The 13639-nt window shown below is 34.2% G+C and overlaps 1 protein-coding gene across 1 annotated transcript; it reads left to right on the top strand.

Moving 5' to 3' along the window:
* The first annotated feature begins 408 nt into the window (after positions 1 to 408).
* On the top strand, positions 409 to 7396 carry LOC5570797 (innexin inx7). The gene is made up of 4 exons (XM_001653251.2): positions 409 to 612; positions 673 to 947; positions 6443 to 6980; positions 7042 to 7396. Exons 1-4 carry the CDS (start codon positions 473 to 475, stop codon positions 7310 to 7312), a joined length of 1224 nt encoding a protein of 407 aa, XP_001653301.1. The 5' UTR covers positions 409 to 472; the 3' UTR covers positions 7313 to 7396.
* Positions 7397 to 13639: the final 6243 nt, after the last annotated feature.

Consider the following 13639-nt stretch of genomic DNA (forward strand, 5'->3'; position numbering starts at 1 on the left):
CATCGAATAAATTTCAGTTTTGAACAGAAAAACTTTCTTTTGAAATTTCGATAATGACGATGATTACAATGACGGAGCGTTGAACGTTAATGTTTAGTCACATTTTTCAATAAAACTTGAAATAAAAAATGAGTTATTGTTATTTGTTCCTTATTTATGCATATTCCACATCCCCCATAAAAAATATCAATATTTGCATCAGCCTTAAAGATATTTTTAAAACATAACAAAATAAGATAAGAAAATATATTTTTTTATTTGCATTTAAATGTTATTCCCTTCTGATCGCAACAGAGGTGAACCAAAGCTTTTATTCCAGAGTGTATGAGCACAGATAAGTTTAGACAGTATTGATAACAACGACCAAACGATAGATAAAAATGGCTCTATGAAATTGAAGTGCTGGAAACGATTTCATCATGTCAGTTTTATTAGTCAAGTGGAATGTTAAGCACATACGAAGGTACCAAACATGTTGAATACATTTTCGGTACTCTCTCCTCATCTGAAATTCAAGAATAAATTTGTATCCATTGATAATGTTGCATTTAAATTTCACTATCGAGCTACCTTCACCATTCTGCTTGTATGTACACTTCTTGTAACATCCAGGTAAATAACTGATCTCATTATGCTTATGTAAAGAATAGATAATACTTTAAAGTATCGTAGGCAATACATAGGAGAGCATATACGATGCATTACAGGAGGATCCATTCCTGAGCATGTTATCAACACTTTTTGTTTTTTTACAACTACGTTTACGGTTGTAAGACATTTCAACGAATCAATGCTACAAGATGGAAACATACCTCACCCAGGAGTTGGACATACATATTCAGATGACCCTATAAAGTACCACGCATATTATCAATGGGTCCCGTTTGTGTTATTTATCCAAGCAATATTGTTCTATGGACCGCATTATATATGGCGTAATATGGAAGGTAAGATTTTTATATAAACGGAAACTACACCATGTATAGTATATTCAGTATTCACATACTTATTCGAATTATGATTAATATTCGCTCTAGTCTATCTGCTATTTTGAATATCTACAAAACATAGTTTGAAACTATTTTTATTTTATTTTTTTTTCAAAAATTATGCTATTTTAACCAGCTATAGAAGTTTACAAATTGATTAAAAAAAATGGATAATTTGCACCATCTTCAGCCAAAGACTGCACATACTCAACAATCACTAACATTAGATAAGGGCTAGCCCAAAGCAACACACTTTTCTTCATTCAACTGCATCAAGTGTTGAGCAATCCTTTGTTAAGATGAAGATGCATCGAAGCCAAACCTTAAATTTTCAAAAGCACAAATGTAGAAAACCTGACAACCATTTGTGCTAAAAATTTAACTCACTGGTTACCACAATCGAGTGACCGGTGAATACCATTGTTAACCTAGTTTTTGTAGCTTACCTTTTTCAGTTTTCTGATGGTTATTTCAGAATTCCAAACGAGCGTTGCGCTTATGGTGAAAAACGGGTTTTCTGACAGAATCCAAGGTGGCGGTCAACATTAAAATGGTCGCCAAAATTTTCTTAACCTTAAATTAAAGCTACATATATCCTTCTTCTATATACGATGCCACTATGTTTCCATTGTGTTCCAAGGGAAATATGAGACATATCATGCGAAGAAATGAACCTATGATTTATTAAAAATGGGCTTTTTCGCAAACTTTTTATCTAGCTAGTCCACCAATTTGTTCTCTCGAAAGGACCACCCTGTTATAAATCAGTGACATAAAATTGGAATTCTAACGATGTGTGCCGATGGCGGCCTGATTTCAGCGACAATCGTTCTCAAATTATGCAAATCGCAAAACATGCAATAGCACACAAACGGATATAACTTTCTGAAAAAATGCTCCGCTGCTTTGATGTATATAAGGGTATGTATGTAAGGGTAACCACTCATTGTTGCATGGCACAGCCGTTAGACAGCAGACTGTCCGTTTTATACGATGTTATCCAGTTTATAGTTTCAGTTCTTTGCTATTATTTAAGGTTTACCTAAGGCATTCCAAAAATTATAACCTAGATACTGGTCACCGATCTACCGGTCATTTCATCATACAAAAGGATGTCTCAATGAGTGGGGTTTAAGGACAATCTCTCTATCAACAGTATGTTAGCGAAAAGGAGTTGGCAATTCCACTCTCCTCATCCATATTGCTTCAATTGGGTGTCTTGTTTGATATATGATATATGACAATTACGATTGGTACTATTGATTATGTTTTGTAATAATTTCACTTACCATTAAATTAAACCTTCCCAGTATAACGTATACTTGTTTGACTTCCATTCTACACATTTAAAACATTGATTTGTACTTACAATACCTTTATTCTGGCAATGCACAATATGGTGATCTTCTCTCATCTCTTCTTCAACTCCAGTCATTCTGAATCGCTTCATTTCTCATTCCTCCTTTTCCATATCCAATGTTTGTATCTCGAGTTTTGGTCCCCATCTGAAAACTCCCCATCGGAAATTTCGCTCTCCTCATTTCTACAAATTTCATCAAGCTTCTTTTTAATCTTTTCCCTGTCTTTTAATAGCTCTTTCCAACTACTTCTATCCATATTCTGATAGGGTGCCGGTGCCATTAGTGGACTACCTAAGCTATAAAAAATCATAACATAATAACGAAAAGTCTTAACAGAGATCTTGTGGCGTCAACAGAAAGATTTCATCCTCTACTATATGGGAAAAATATAAAAAGAGTGATAAAATTATTTTTTGAGTATAGAATCGCTTGAGCCACAATTGGTACACGTGTTCCAGTAGTGGACGTTCGGGAATGATATAAGGAATTTTAAACAAAATAGTTGATTTTGACATAGATTTAATATTTTTCCCTCGGAGCTGCTACTAACATCTTTCGAATGAATCATAAAGATCATCTCTGGGATATTTATTAATTTTTATATATTTATTTTAAAAACTGGTTCCGTCAGTTGATCCACTATTGGAACATAAAGGCAACTTCTGGTGCAAGGGAGCAAATTTTTTGCGTAAACCTAATTATTTATAAGACTTTTAGATAAAATAAAAAGCTGAAATTTGGCAAATCGACTAAACTATCTATCCATCAAAAATAGCGCAAGTCGTTTTTATCTAAAAATGTACGTTTTATTCCATAGTCCAATCTACTGGTACATTACAACCATTGGTACCGGTACCCTACTTCTCAAAATCCTGATCTAATGATTTCAGCCATATTAAAGATGGTCTGCCTTCTTTCTTTTTATCAAATTTCAATTTGTATGCTAACTTCAGCGGATGTTTTTTTTCTCTACGTCTTACATGATTAAAATAACTTATTCTTCCTACTCTAATTCTTCTGTTAATGGTTTTTCCGTCTAATAATATTCTAGCATTGAATTTTAAGTCTTTTGGTTTCTTACAATATTGATAAATGTTCCTGAGTATAAATTTTTCATAATTACCTATTTTAAACCTGCTTTTCTTAGTCATAACAGACACTTTAATTCCGTATAACAACGACGGTGCTATCACGGTCTTATACATTAACTTTCCTAATCCCCAGCTTGGCTTGAAAGTTTTGTAAAAATCTACTATTATCCGGGGACGGACCTGGTGTAGTGGTTAGAACACTCGCCTCTCACGCCGAGGACCTGGGATCGAATCCCATCCCCGACATAGTCACTTATGACGTAAAAAGTTATAGTGACGACTTCCTTCGGAAGGGAAGTAAAGCCGTTGGTCCCGAGATGAACTAGCCCAGGGCTAAAAATCTCGTTAATAAAGTCAAATCAATCAATCAATACTATTATCTTCGATAAGCTAAACTGTCGCTCACTTTGAATATCTTGTTATTTAGAAGAATCTCCTTTGGGTGTTAAGCTTTATCATTTATATATCTAATCAAAACTAACTTTTATCGCGATTAATTTCAATGCCCACTTTTGCAAGTTGCAGTTCTAATTCATGCAATATTTTCTCTAACTCCGCCTTCGTTCTAGCAATGTCATCTGCAAACACTAGAATTAGTGGAAGAATCAATTGATTAATGCCCATTAGTTTCAATTCTGGGATATCTGCAACTACTTTTTTGAGAACATCTTTTATTAAATAATTAAAGAGCAATCGTGATAACGGACATCCTTGTTTAATTCCTTTCCCCCTTTTAACCTCAGCTGAATACTGATTCTCCCACATTATTCTAGTAACCTCATCTTTAACACAGCTGAGAACTCTATCTACTAATCTCGAAGGAACTCCTAAATCAATCAGCACTTTTCCTATCGACTGTAGCTTCGCATTATCAAATGCTTTACTAATATCTAACGCTAGAATAAAGAGATCCTGACCGGAGCTCCAGTATTCCTCCATCATTCTCTTAGCTACAAATATATGGTCGTCTGTTGACCTGTTTGCCGTAAATGCTGCCTGATGTAATCCGGGTTCACCTGCATATGCTCTTAACTGCTTTGCTCCATTTGCATATATCTTATAGAATGAGATGTACCAATAGTGGAGGTACTAAGCACGATTGAACTTCATTTAACCGCCTAAACTCAAGAAGTGAAATTAATGTACATGTTAATGTTGTAACGGGAAGTAACGACCATTGACTTAATGAGAAAAATGATTTCATCGCAGTAATCCACGACATGTCAGTGAAAAATAATACCTCCACTATTGGTACTCTGTTCCTTTAGTTGCGGTATATTTATAATTTGTGGTCCTATAGTTGCGGTATCCGTTGTTTTCTTATGGGATCCTCCACTATAGAAAAACTTTACCGCAACTATTGGTACAAGTAAGAAAAGTTCTAGGATTTTAGTGGTATTTCATCAGTTTTAAGGCAATTCGAACGCTCTTTTCAAGAGTTCCGTGTATCAACAAGCCATTACGTCGATTGGCAGTGTCGGTTCTGTAACTAATGTGATAAAATCAGTGAAAACGGCACTACCGCAACTAAGGAACACCCACAACTAAGGGAACACTTACCCTACACTACATTACACAGCGAAATTCTCCTGAAGTGATCTGCTTCGGAAGCTCCTGACTTCTTACGTATCTGTGTTGATTTCTTCCATTCCTTCGGCATATCATTCCTTATGTAAATTGCTTTGATAATTTCTATTATTCTCTCTAAGGTCTCCTCATCTGCAGCTTTAATGTATTCGGCTATCACTCTATCTGATCCTGGAGATTTTCCATTACATGCTGAGAACAGAATACTTTCAATCTCATCATTTGTTGGAGGCTTAGGCAATCATGCTCCGCACAAAACTCTACTTCAGGTCCCTCACATGTCTTCAGTATATCTTCCCAAACTCGCGAGCTAATCATGTTTTTTTTTGCTTTTTCCTCATTACGAAGTCTTTCAAGTAATCATACGTCTTCCTTACTCTCACTCCTGCATCATAATCATTGAAGTTCTTGAAAAAATCAGTAATTTCCTTTTCTGTATGCTTCTTTACAGCTATCTGATATTCATGTCTTCTATTTGCGACTCTGTATTTATAATTTATCATATCCGGATGCTTTTTCGAAACTTTTAGTGCATCCCTTAACCTATCCAGTGCATATTTCCTGCGTGGTGTATTGGGTACTGTAGATACTTTAAGCGTATTGTAAGCTTCTCAATCTTCTGGCCATTTCCTCGTAGCATTTGTCTAACGTATCTGTTGGAATATCTGTTTGCTCTAATGCTCCGCTGCTTTGATGACGCCATTACTCAAAATCTTTAATTGGTCGCTGCAACGAGAAAATTTTCCTGCTAGATGGAGAGTATCGTACCTTACCTTACCTTCACAAGAGAGGTGATAAATGCAATGTTGCCAACTACCGTGGGATCACATCGTTGTTCCATGGACGCTGGTTTGCAAGTGGACGCTATACTGATTTAAAAGCAGCTTTTGACAAAGTCAATTACGAAATTCTTCTGTGCAAGTTAGAAAGAATTAGTGTGTCGATAACAGTTGTATGCTGGTTGAAATCTTACTTGGCAGACAGATTTGTGAGAGTACGAATTGGTTCAACATATTCAGAAACATTCTCAATCTTGTCCGGCGTTCCGCAGTTCCGCGTTATGTATGTTTCCATTCTATCATTTTTTAGTGCTAACAATTGTAATTCCCTGTAAACATGTCAGCTCATTTACATTACTTATATATTTACAAAATGTATTTTTATTATCTTAGTCATGTTTAGATTTTAATGCTCTAGTAACATTGGAGCAAATTTCAAACCTTAAGAAACAGTTTTCTAAGTATTAAGGATTTTTACTTTGCCAATAAATTGTGATTGTGTTTATATTTTTTTTTTTCGATTTGAAGATAATTATGGTGAAAACTGCTTTTTAAGTTTTGATATTTGTTACAATTATACTACGGCCTCAAAATAAACGTAAACGTAATACACTAACTTTTTCTACTCATTTCAGGAGGAAAAATTAAACGTCTTGTGGATGGTCTTCGTATGGTTGAAGTTTCAAGATACTACAAACAAAACAAAGTTGTAACATTTGACAGCAAATACACACTATATCCCAAATCGGAACTTGACAAAAAAATTGAAATTGCATGTGAAGCTTTTCACAAGCACATAATTTTGAATCATATGTGGGCCTCGAAACACGTACTCTGCGAAACTTTAAATTTGGTAAATGTATTAGCGCAAGTATGGTTTACAAATAAGTTTCTAGGAGGACGGTTCTATAGGCTTGGTTTGGATTTCATTGAGGAGGACTTTTCAGGATCAATGGATGTGCTGGATACTATATTTCCAAAGATTACAAAATGCCATTTCCATAAATATGGCCCATCAGGGACAATCCAAAAGCATGATGCTCTCTGTGTAATGGCACTGAATGTGATAAATGAGAAAATATTCACATTCCTCTGGTTCTGGTATGCAGTACTTATTTTTGTATCAATAAGCGCACTTGTATGGAGAATAACCACACTCACTTGTCATGCAAGGTAATAGAAAGTTTTATTTTATTATTTTTTTTTTCAAAACTTATGTCGTTATATATTTTAGATCGGTCAAATTTAACAGCTTCGTTTTCTGCAAGGTTAGTCCTGGAATGCTGAACTCATATGATCTGGATTTCATAACGGAGAGCCTTTCATTTTCGGACTGGATGTTTTTATATTATTTAGGAAGAAATATAGACAGTCATCTTTTCAAGGCTCTGTTTAGAGGTATTATTCAAAGGTTCAATGGAACTCGACATGAATCGAGTAAAAAAATCAGTAAAAATCAGAACGATGAGGCTGACGAAACTGAACTTATAAGTGAAAAACATTGATATACAAAAACAAGAATAAAAAACAACTTGTAAAACATTTTTAGTTAACTCCAACTAACATAAATTAAAAAAAATCCAACAATATAATGTTTGTTCTGTTTTTTTAACGCCTTGCAATGTAGCTGTATGGAATGTTGGAATGTATGAAAATGGATTAATCCTGGTTAGGGATGGCACACATGTTATACCACGCTAAATTTCGACTGTTTCTTAAAGCTGATGATTTTAAGCTCCAAATCTCGGTACACACTTTAGTAACATGTCAAATCCACACGTGATTTGGTAGAATTTGGAGCCGAAATTCTTTGTTTTGTGTTATTTACAATTTACTTTTCAGTACCAAAATTAGTACGGGATGGAGTTAGGGTACTCGTGGCAACTCGAGGTTAATGGTCACAATTTTTGGAAGGAAGGGCATAGTTAGGATTGGATTTAGGGTTTTCTGCAGCTGACCCGACTAAAACAAAATAATAAAATTATATCAGCTTATGTTATTATGATATGAAGATTTTATCGAACATAGGTTGTTACAAACTTGATGCAGAATGTTGTTAAAATAATTAAATTTATAACAAAAAGTTCTATGAATTGTAACATAAATATAACAAAATGTATTTTTATTCTATCAAAATCATATCAAGTCGAGTTATAATTTTTGATACAAAGTATCAATGTTATAATACTGTATAATATACGGAGTAATAAAAAATCAAACTTCATATTCGGTGCAATAGACATACATTTTATGTTTTGATATAAAACAAGTCACTTCTTAATCACTTGCAATTAGTCAATAATTAAATTAAGATTATAACATTTTGTTACCGCTTGGCTGGTTCTACAAACCCAAGAGATTTTTCTTTCATTCTTCTCAAATGAAAAATATATATTTCGCTTGATTCAAAAACTCAAGTTGATTAAAATGCACAGATGTGTATTTAATTTTATTAGAAAATTGTTAAAAAATAAACAAAAAGAAATATATTCAAAATAAATATAACACAATATAATATATGTATTTTTGTTTCAATATTTTCTGTGGATAACGGTGTCTAACAAAATTATATCATAATAAGATATACATATCATATTCTGATAAAATTTTATTATATTTTTGTTATGTACCTCTAGTCGGGAATCCATCAGGTGGCAGCTGAAGAAATAGGCAGAAGGCCAGTTTCGCCTAGTTGATTTAATCGCAGCAAGCCGTGTGCGCGGGTGGCTGCGTTTTGAATTTTACGTTAGAGCGAGGTAAATCTGCTTTTTTTTCGATTTGGCTTGTAAAAATTAGATTCGGCGGATGGTGCTATGCCACGTGCAAATGTTCTGTGGAAACATGATTTTCAAAGTGCTGAAAGTGTTTTTTTTTTCGGGAGATGATTTGCTTGCGTTTTGCTCGAAAGTGCTATGTGATATATCAAGCAATTTAATTCGTTTCACTCGACTCATTTTTTTTTTCTATCTCCTGTTTGTGTTAAGCGTGTTGATTGAAAATATGGAATGTGAAAAGCGACGGATTGCAAAGGAGTTTCGAAAAAGGAATTTGGTGAGTTTGTTCTGATCAGCAGCGCATGATCACAATGCGTAAATATTAACCATTTGTCGGCCAGAACGTCTACCAATCATATCCTATGGCACTAACCTTTCCATCAACATCCCACAACATCCCGTAACACCTATGAGAGGTCGTAGAGTTCTCTGCATCTTTCTTAAGTAGGTGTTTAATCAATCATCCTTTCCCATTCCCCAGCTTTCGCAAGGACGTGGCCAGGACAGCTCTCGATTATTGGAGGATGCGTCAATCTGGTCTAAGAGTTAGAAGTTAGTCCCAAATTTCTGACTTTGGTAACGGACGGGAAGGAGGCAACCCTCTTACAATGGTCTAGGACTGTACCACCTACGAATTTGTGCGAAATGCTTAATGCTAATGCTAATGCTAATCCATCAGGTGGCAGCTCTACCATCGTGTCATGACGTTGGTACCAATTTCTTGTCGGTATTCGTCTGCCGGATGGTCAAGATTCTTAATCCAACACAAAGGGGACAAAACACAGAAAAAAAACTGGTGAAGATTACACGAGAGAATTAAACTTTCATTATTGTTATCTATTACAAGTGTTTCAGAACATGATTTAGGGATGAAGACTCTATTTTGGACATAGTAACAATTTTTTGGTTCTCATAGAGCAAAATTCTAACAAAAATGCTGTTTTTCATAAATTTTTTGGCTCTCAATTTTTTCAAACGACTATCGGTTAGGCAAACTTAATCAAGAAAAATCTTCTTCAATCGATTCCTTAAGCTAAGTATGCTGTTCCGCTCAAGAAAAGTAAAAATTTCTGCGAAAGAAATGGTCAAGAAATTTTCTACAGTGAGCTCCATTTGAAATGACAACTGCGTACTGCGATCAAAGAAAAATACTTGCAAGAAATTTCCCACGCATCGAGATAGGCGATTTCTTTTCTGTTGAAGTTCATACTTCCCATTAGTCTTAAATTAGTCGTGTTTTTTCTTGCGTCTGTCAAGTTTTTGCTCGTAAAATATAAAAAAAATATATGTTCAATCCCATTTTGGTTTTTTATAGTGACTAAAAGTAGCCAAGATGTGCTTGTTAGTTTGTTAGCTTTTAGAGTTGTTTGGGCTGCTGAGTGCTAATGACTGTGATTGTGCATTAGGCTGTATCGATTTAGACAAATTTTCGAAATCGAAAAACCGCATATTTACAAATGGTAGCAAACGGGCCCAAACAAAATCCTGCAAAATTAAAAAAATCTCAAAAATCGTTTAGCTACTCGGCAAGCAACTTGAAGTTTAGTATGGGAAAATGATTTATTCACATCTTTCAAGTAGCTCTTCAAATAAACGAGTTATAAAATTTGGAAGCACCGAATATTTTATACGCATGATTTGCCGTTTTTTTAACCCTCTAATACCCAATCCCGCCTTTAGACGGGGTACAGTTTGGAATTTTGTATATTTTTTCGTAGCTTGGAAATTAAAATGGTTTTATTTCTGGCTTACACTTTAGCTTATAACACGCATGTAAGGACTTTCGAAACTTTTTTGTATTTTTGAAAATTGTTTGAAAAATTGTATTCTTATATAACCTACAAATGCCTGGAGTTTATTTAACGTGTAATATAAAAAATCGTAACTTTTATATTTTTCGACGATCAACCTATCACAGAAGAAGAGGTTGGTGGTATTAAAATGATGTCAAATCTGTTTTTCCGTTAGTTACACGGAAAATAAAATATGCTCCAGAAAAAAATTAAAAAATAAATATTTTCAAAAGTTCCGTAAAAACCTATTTTTTTATTATTGCCAAAAATCAATAACCAAGACTGGCTTCAATAAAAAATGAAAAAGCGTATCTATGTTCAAAAATGAAAATTATAAAAATCAAAAACCAAAATTCATAAATTCACGAATAAAAATAAATCTTTGCCCAAAACGTGTTTAGAACGATTTTAGATAACGAAAAATGATATTTAGATCGAAAATAAAAATTTGGGTATTAGAGGGTTAATTATATAAATAACAACTACGTAATATAAAAGATTAATGTAATGCAGTAAAATTTACTAAAGTCATCTGAAAATCATTCCTAGGTTTATAAACTACATTCCCACTGTACTCACATTGAACGCACCTCGATACATTTCATATTTTTTAAATAATTGATATGCATATTGTTACTTTCGGGCTAAAACACCTGAAAATCTTTTCTAGGTTTATAAACTACATTCCCACTGTACTCACATTTAACGTACCTCGATATATCTCATATTTTATAAATAATTTGTATGCAAATGAAGAAACACCCATATATAGAGGTTTAAGCCTAATATATAACATTGCATAATTGTTACTTAAATGTACTTAAGTAACCTGAAAATCATTTCTAGGTTTATGAACTACATTCCCACTGTACTCACATAGAACGTACCTCGATATGTTTCATATTTTATAAATAATTTGTATTACGAAACACCCATATATAGAGGTTTAGCCCAAATTATATAAGTACATTGCAAAATTGTTACTATATGTACTTAAGTCACCTAAAAATCATTCCTAGGTTTGTAAACTACATTTCCACTTTACTCACATTGAACGTACCTCGACATATTTCATATTTTATAAACAATTTGTATGCATTTGAAAAAACACTTATATATACTGCCCATAAACGCATGTCAGTCCCATGTTTGCTCGATTTCCTATTCACATGGGATAATTATGCGTTTATGGGCAGTATAGAGGTGTAAGCCAAAATTATGTACATTGCATAATTGTTATTTAAATGTAGGCGAAGGTGGTCCAATTCGGACCCTGTTCTAATTCGGACCATCAAACATTTCTCAATACTGGCGCTATTGTAAAGATCGTGTGTATCGTTTTTCTACCCACCGTCTGGCTAGGATCTAACACAAAACATTTGACGCCTTCCAGTTAATTCGTTTGATTTTTATGTTAGTTTGTTGTTTTGAAGTGCTCTAGTGTGCTATCGATTAGCATTATTCCCAAGCCTCAGGAATTGACAATAATTCTCCAATCTTTCTGTGTTATTTCATAATCGAATCCCCCAAGCCTAAGCTTTCATTTGACCATATGGTTTTGAAATGTCTACGCACTGTTTGTGCTCAACTAGTTTGAACATTTCAAAATGTGTATTGGTCCAATCCGGACCTTTTGATGTGGTTCAATACGGACCTCTTGCTTTTTCAAAGAACGAAGTCTATTTCAAAAGCTCCAATCCGTGAAAGTCTTCTCGACTTGCCAGAAAATCACAGAAGTTTTTATATTGATGGATGGTGCCTTTGTTCCTGTTGCGAAAAGTAAAAGTCTTCGAAAAATCTATGAAATACGGTAGTCCACAAAAAAAAGAAATCAATAAATCAGCTACTTGAAAAGAATCTCTATTAATACCACTGCCTTTTTTGGATACTGCGTTCCAAATTTGTATGGCAATACGAAACATAAAACAAAACGTTTACGAGTGCTAAGAACAATACGATCAACTTTGCCTTACCCGATATAATGTTTTTTTAACATGAAAATAATCACTTTAATATAGCGTACTTTGACCCTAAAATGTAAGTATGTCGATACTTCTCCAACTCGATGTCCCAAGATTCGATGCTGTCTCCTTCAGTTTCCAGAACAAGTTAACCTTTTCAACTCGATATTCTCTGTCTTTATTAACGAGATTTTAAGCCATGAGCTAGTTCATCTCGGTACCAACGGCTTTACTTATCTTCCGAAGGAAGTCGTCACAATAACTTTTTACATCATACGTGACTACCCTTGGGGATGGGATTCAATCCCAGGTCCTCGGCGTGAGAGGCGTGTTTTCCAACCACGACATCAAGTCCGTCACTGATATGATTCTATATTTGTTGAAATTTAACTAGCATTTAAGCAAAAATGGCTTTTTATAATGTTTTTTGTCAAAATAACAAAAAGCTCCATAATTTAAAAAAATATTTTCTTTATCTCGATATGTCCAATACACAATGTTTAATTTAAAATCGAATTAGGGAAAGCTCACTGTACTAAATTTTGAATTATTTTCAGATTTCACCCATGTTTTTCAATGAAATTCACATTTTACTTGAGCTGGTTCTGACTCGAACTGAATTGGAATTTTTCACGCATTGAAGTAATTTGTTTTGCTTGCGCTTATAGAAGAAGTTCAACAAGCTTTGATATCAAACAAATCGGTGTTTTATTTTATAACTACCATAGCACAAAACGATAAAATATAAGGTGGTCCGAATTAGAACATGGGGGGTCCGAATTGGAACAGGGTTGGTCCAATTCGGACCTTTTGCAGAACTTCGTTCAAACATGTCTAGCCATGTCCTGGTAGGAGATATCACAAAACTCTCTGAGAGAAAAGTCCGCGCGATAAATCAGGGTTTCAAGAAAACATAAAACTTTTCTTGCCGTACATCATGCTGAAAAGATATGGCCAAAAAACTGTTACTAGGTCCGAATTGGACCATGTTCCCCTACTTAAGTCTCGTGAAAAACATTCCTTGGTTTATAACATAATGCATCTTCTATCCAGTTAAAATCACAAGAATATATAACATTGAAGTAAAACTAGATTCAACTTTCATGATTCAACTACTTGGTACCTCCATCCAGCGGTGATGCGGAAGACGACTTTGCCACCCACTTTCCTACATAAAATGCACTATGATGACAGATTAAACATTATGCGTATAAAATTTTCGGTGCGTCCAAATTTTATAACTAGTTTATTTGAAGAGCTACTTGAAAAATGGGTTATAACGAAATGTTCACTGTTTCATGTTC

This window comes from Aedes aegypti, chromosome 3 (assembly GCF_002204515.2).
Source record: "Aedes aegypti strain LVP_AGWG chromosome 3, AaegL5.0 Primary Assembly, whole genome shotgun sequence".
NCBI lineage: Eukaryota > Metazoa > Arthropoda > Insecta > Diptera > Culicidae > Aedes > Aedes aegypti.

Excerpts from the sequence above, each read along its gene's own strand:
- LOC5570797 (XM_001653251.2), top strand. The coding sequence starts at position 473 with ATGTTGAATACATTTTCGGTACTCTCTCCTCATCTGAAATTCAAGAAT. Across the intron at positions 948-6,442 it reads TATATGGCGTAATATGGAAG|GAGGAAAAATTAAACGTCTT; the intron begins GTAAGATTTTTA and ends TACTCATTTCAG. Across the intron at positions 6,981-7,041 it reads ACACTCACTTGTCATGCAAG|ATCGGTCAAATTTAACAGCT; the intron begins GTAATAGAAAGT and ends TATATATTTTAG.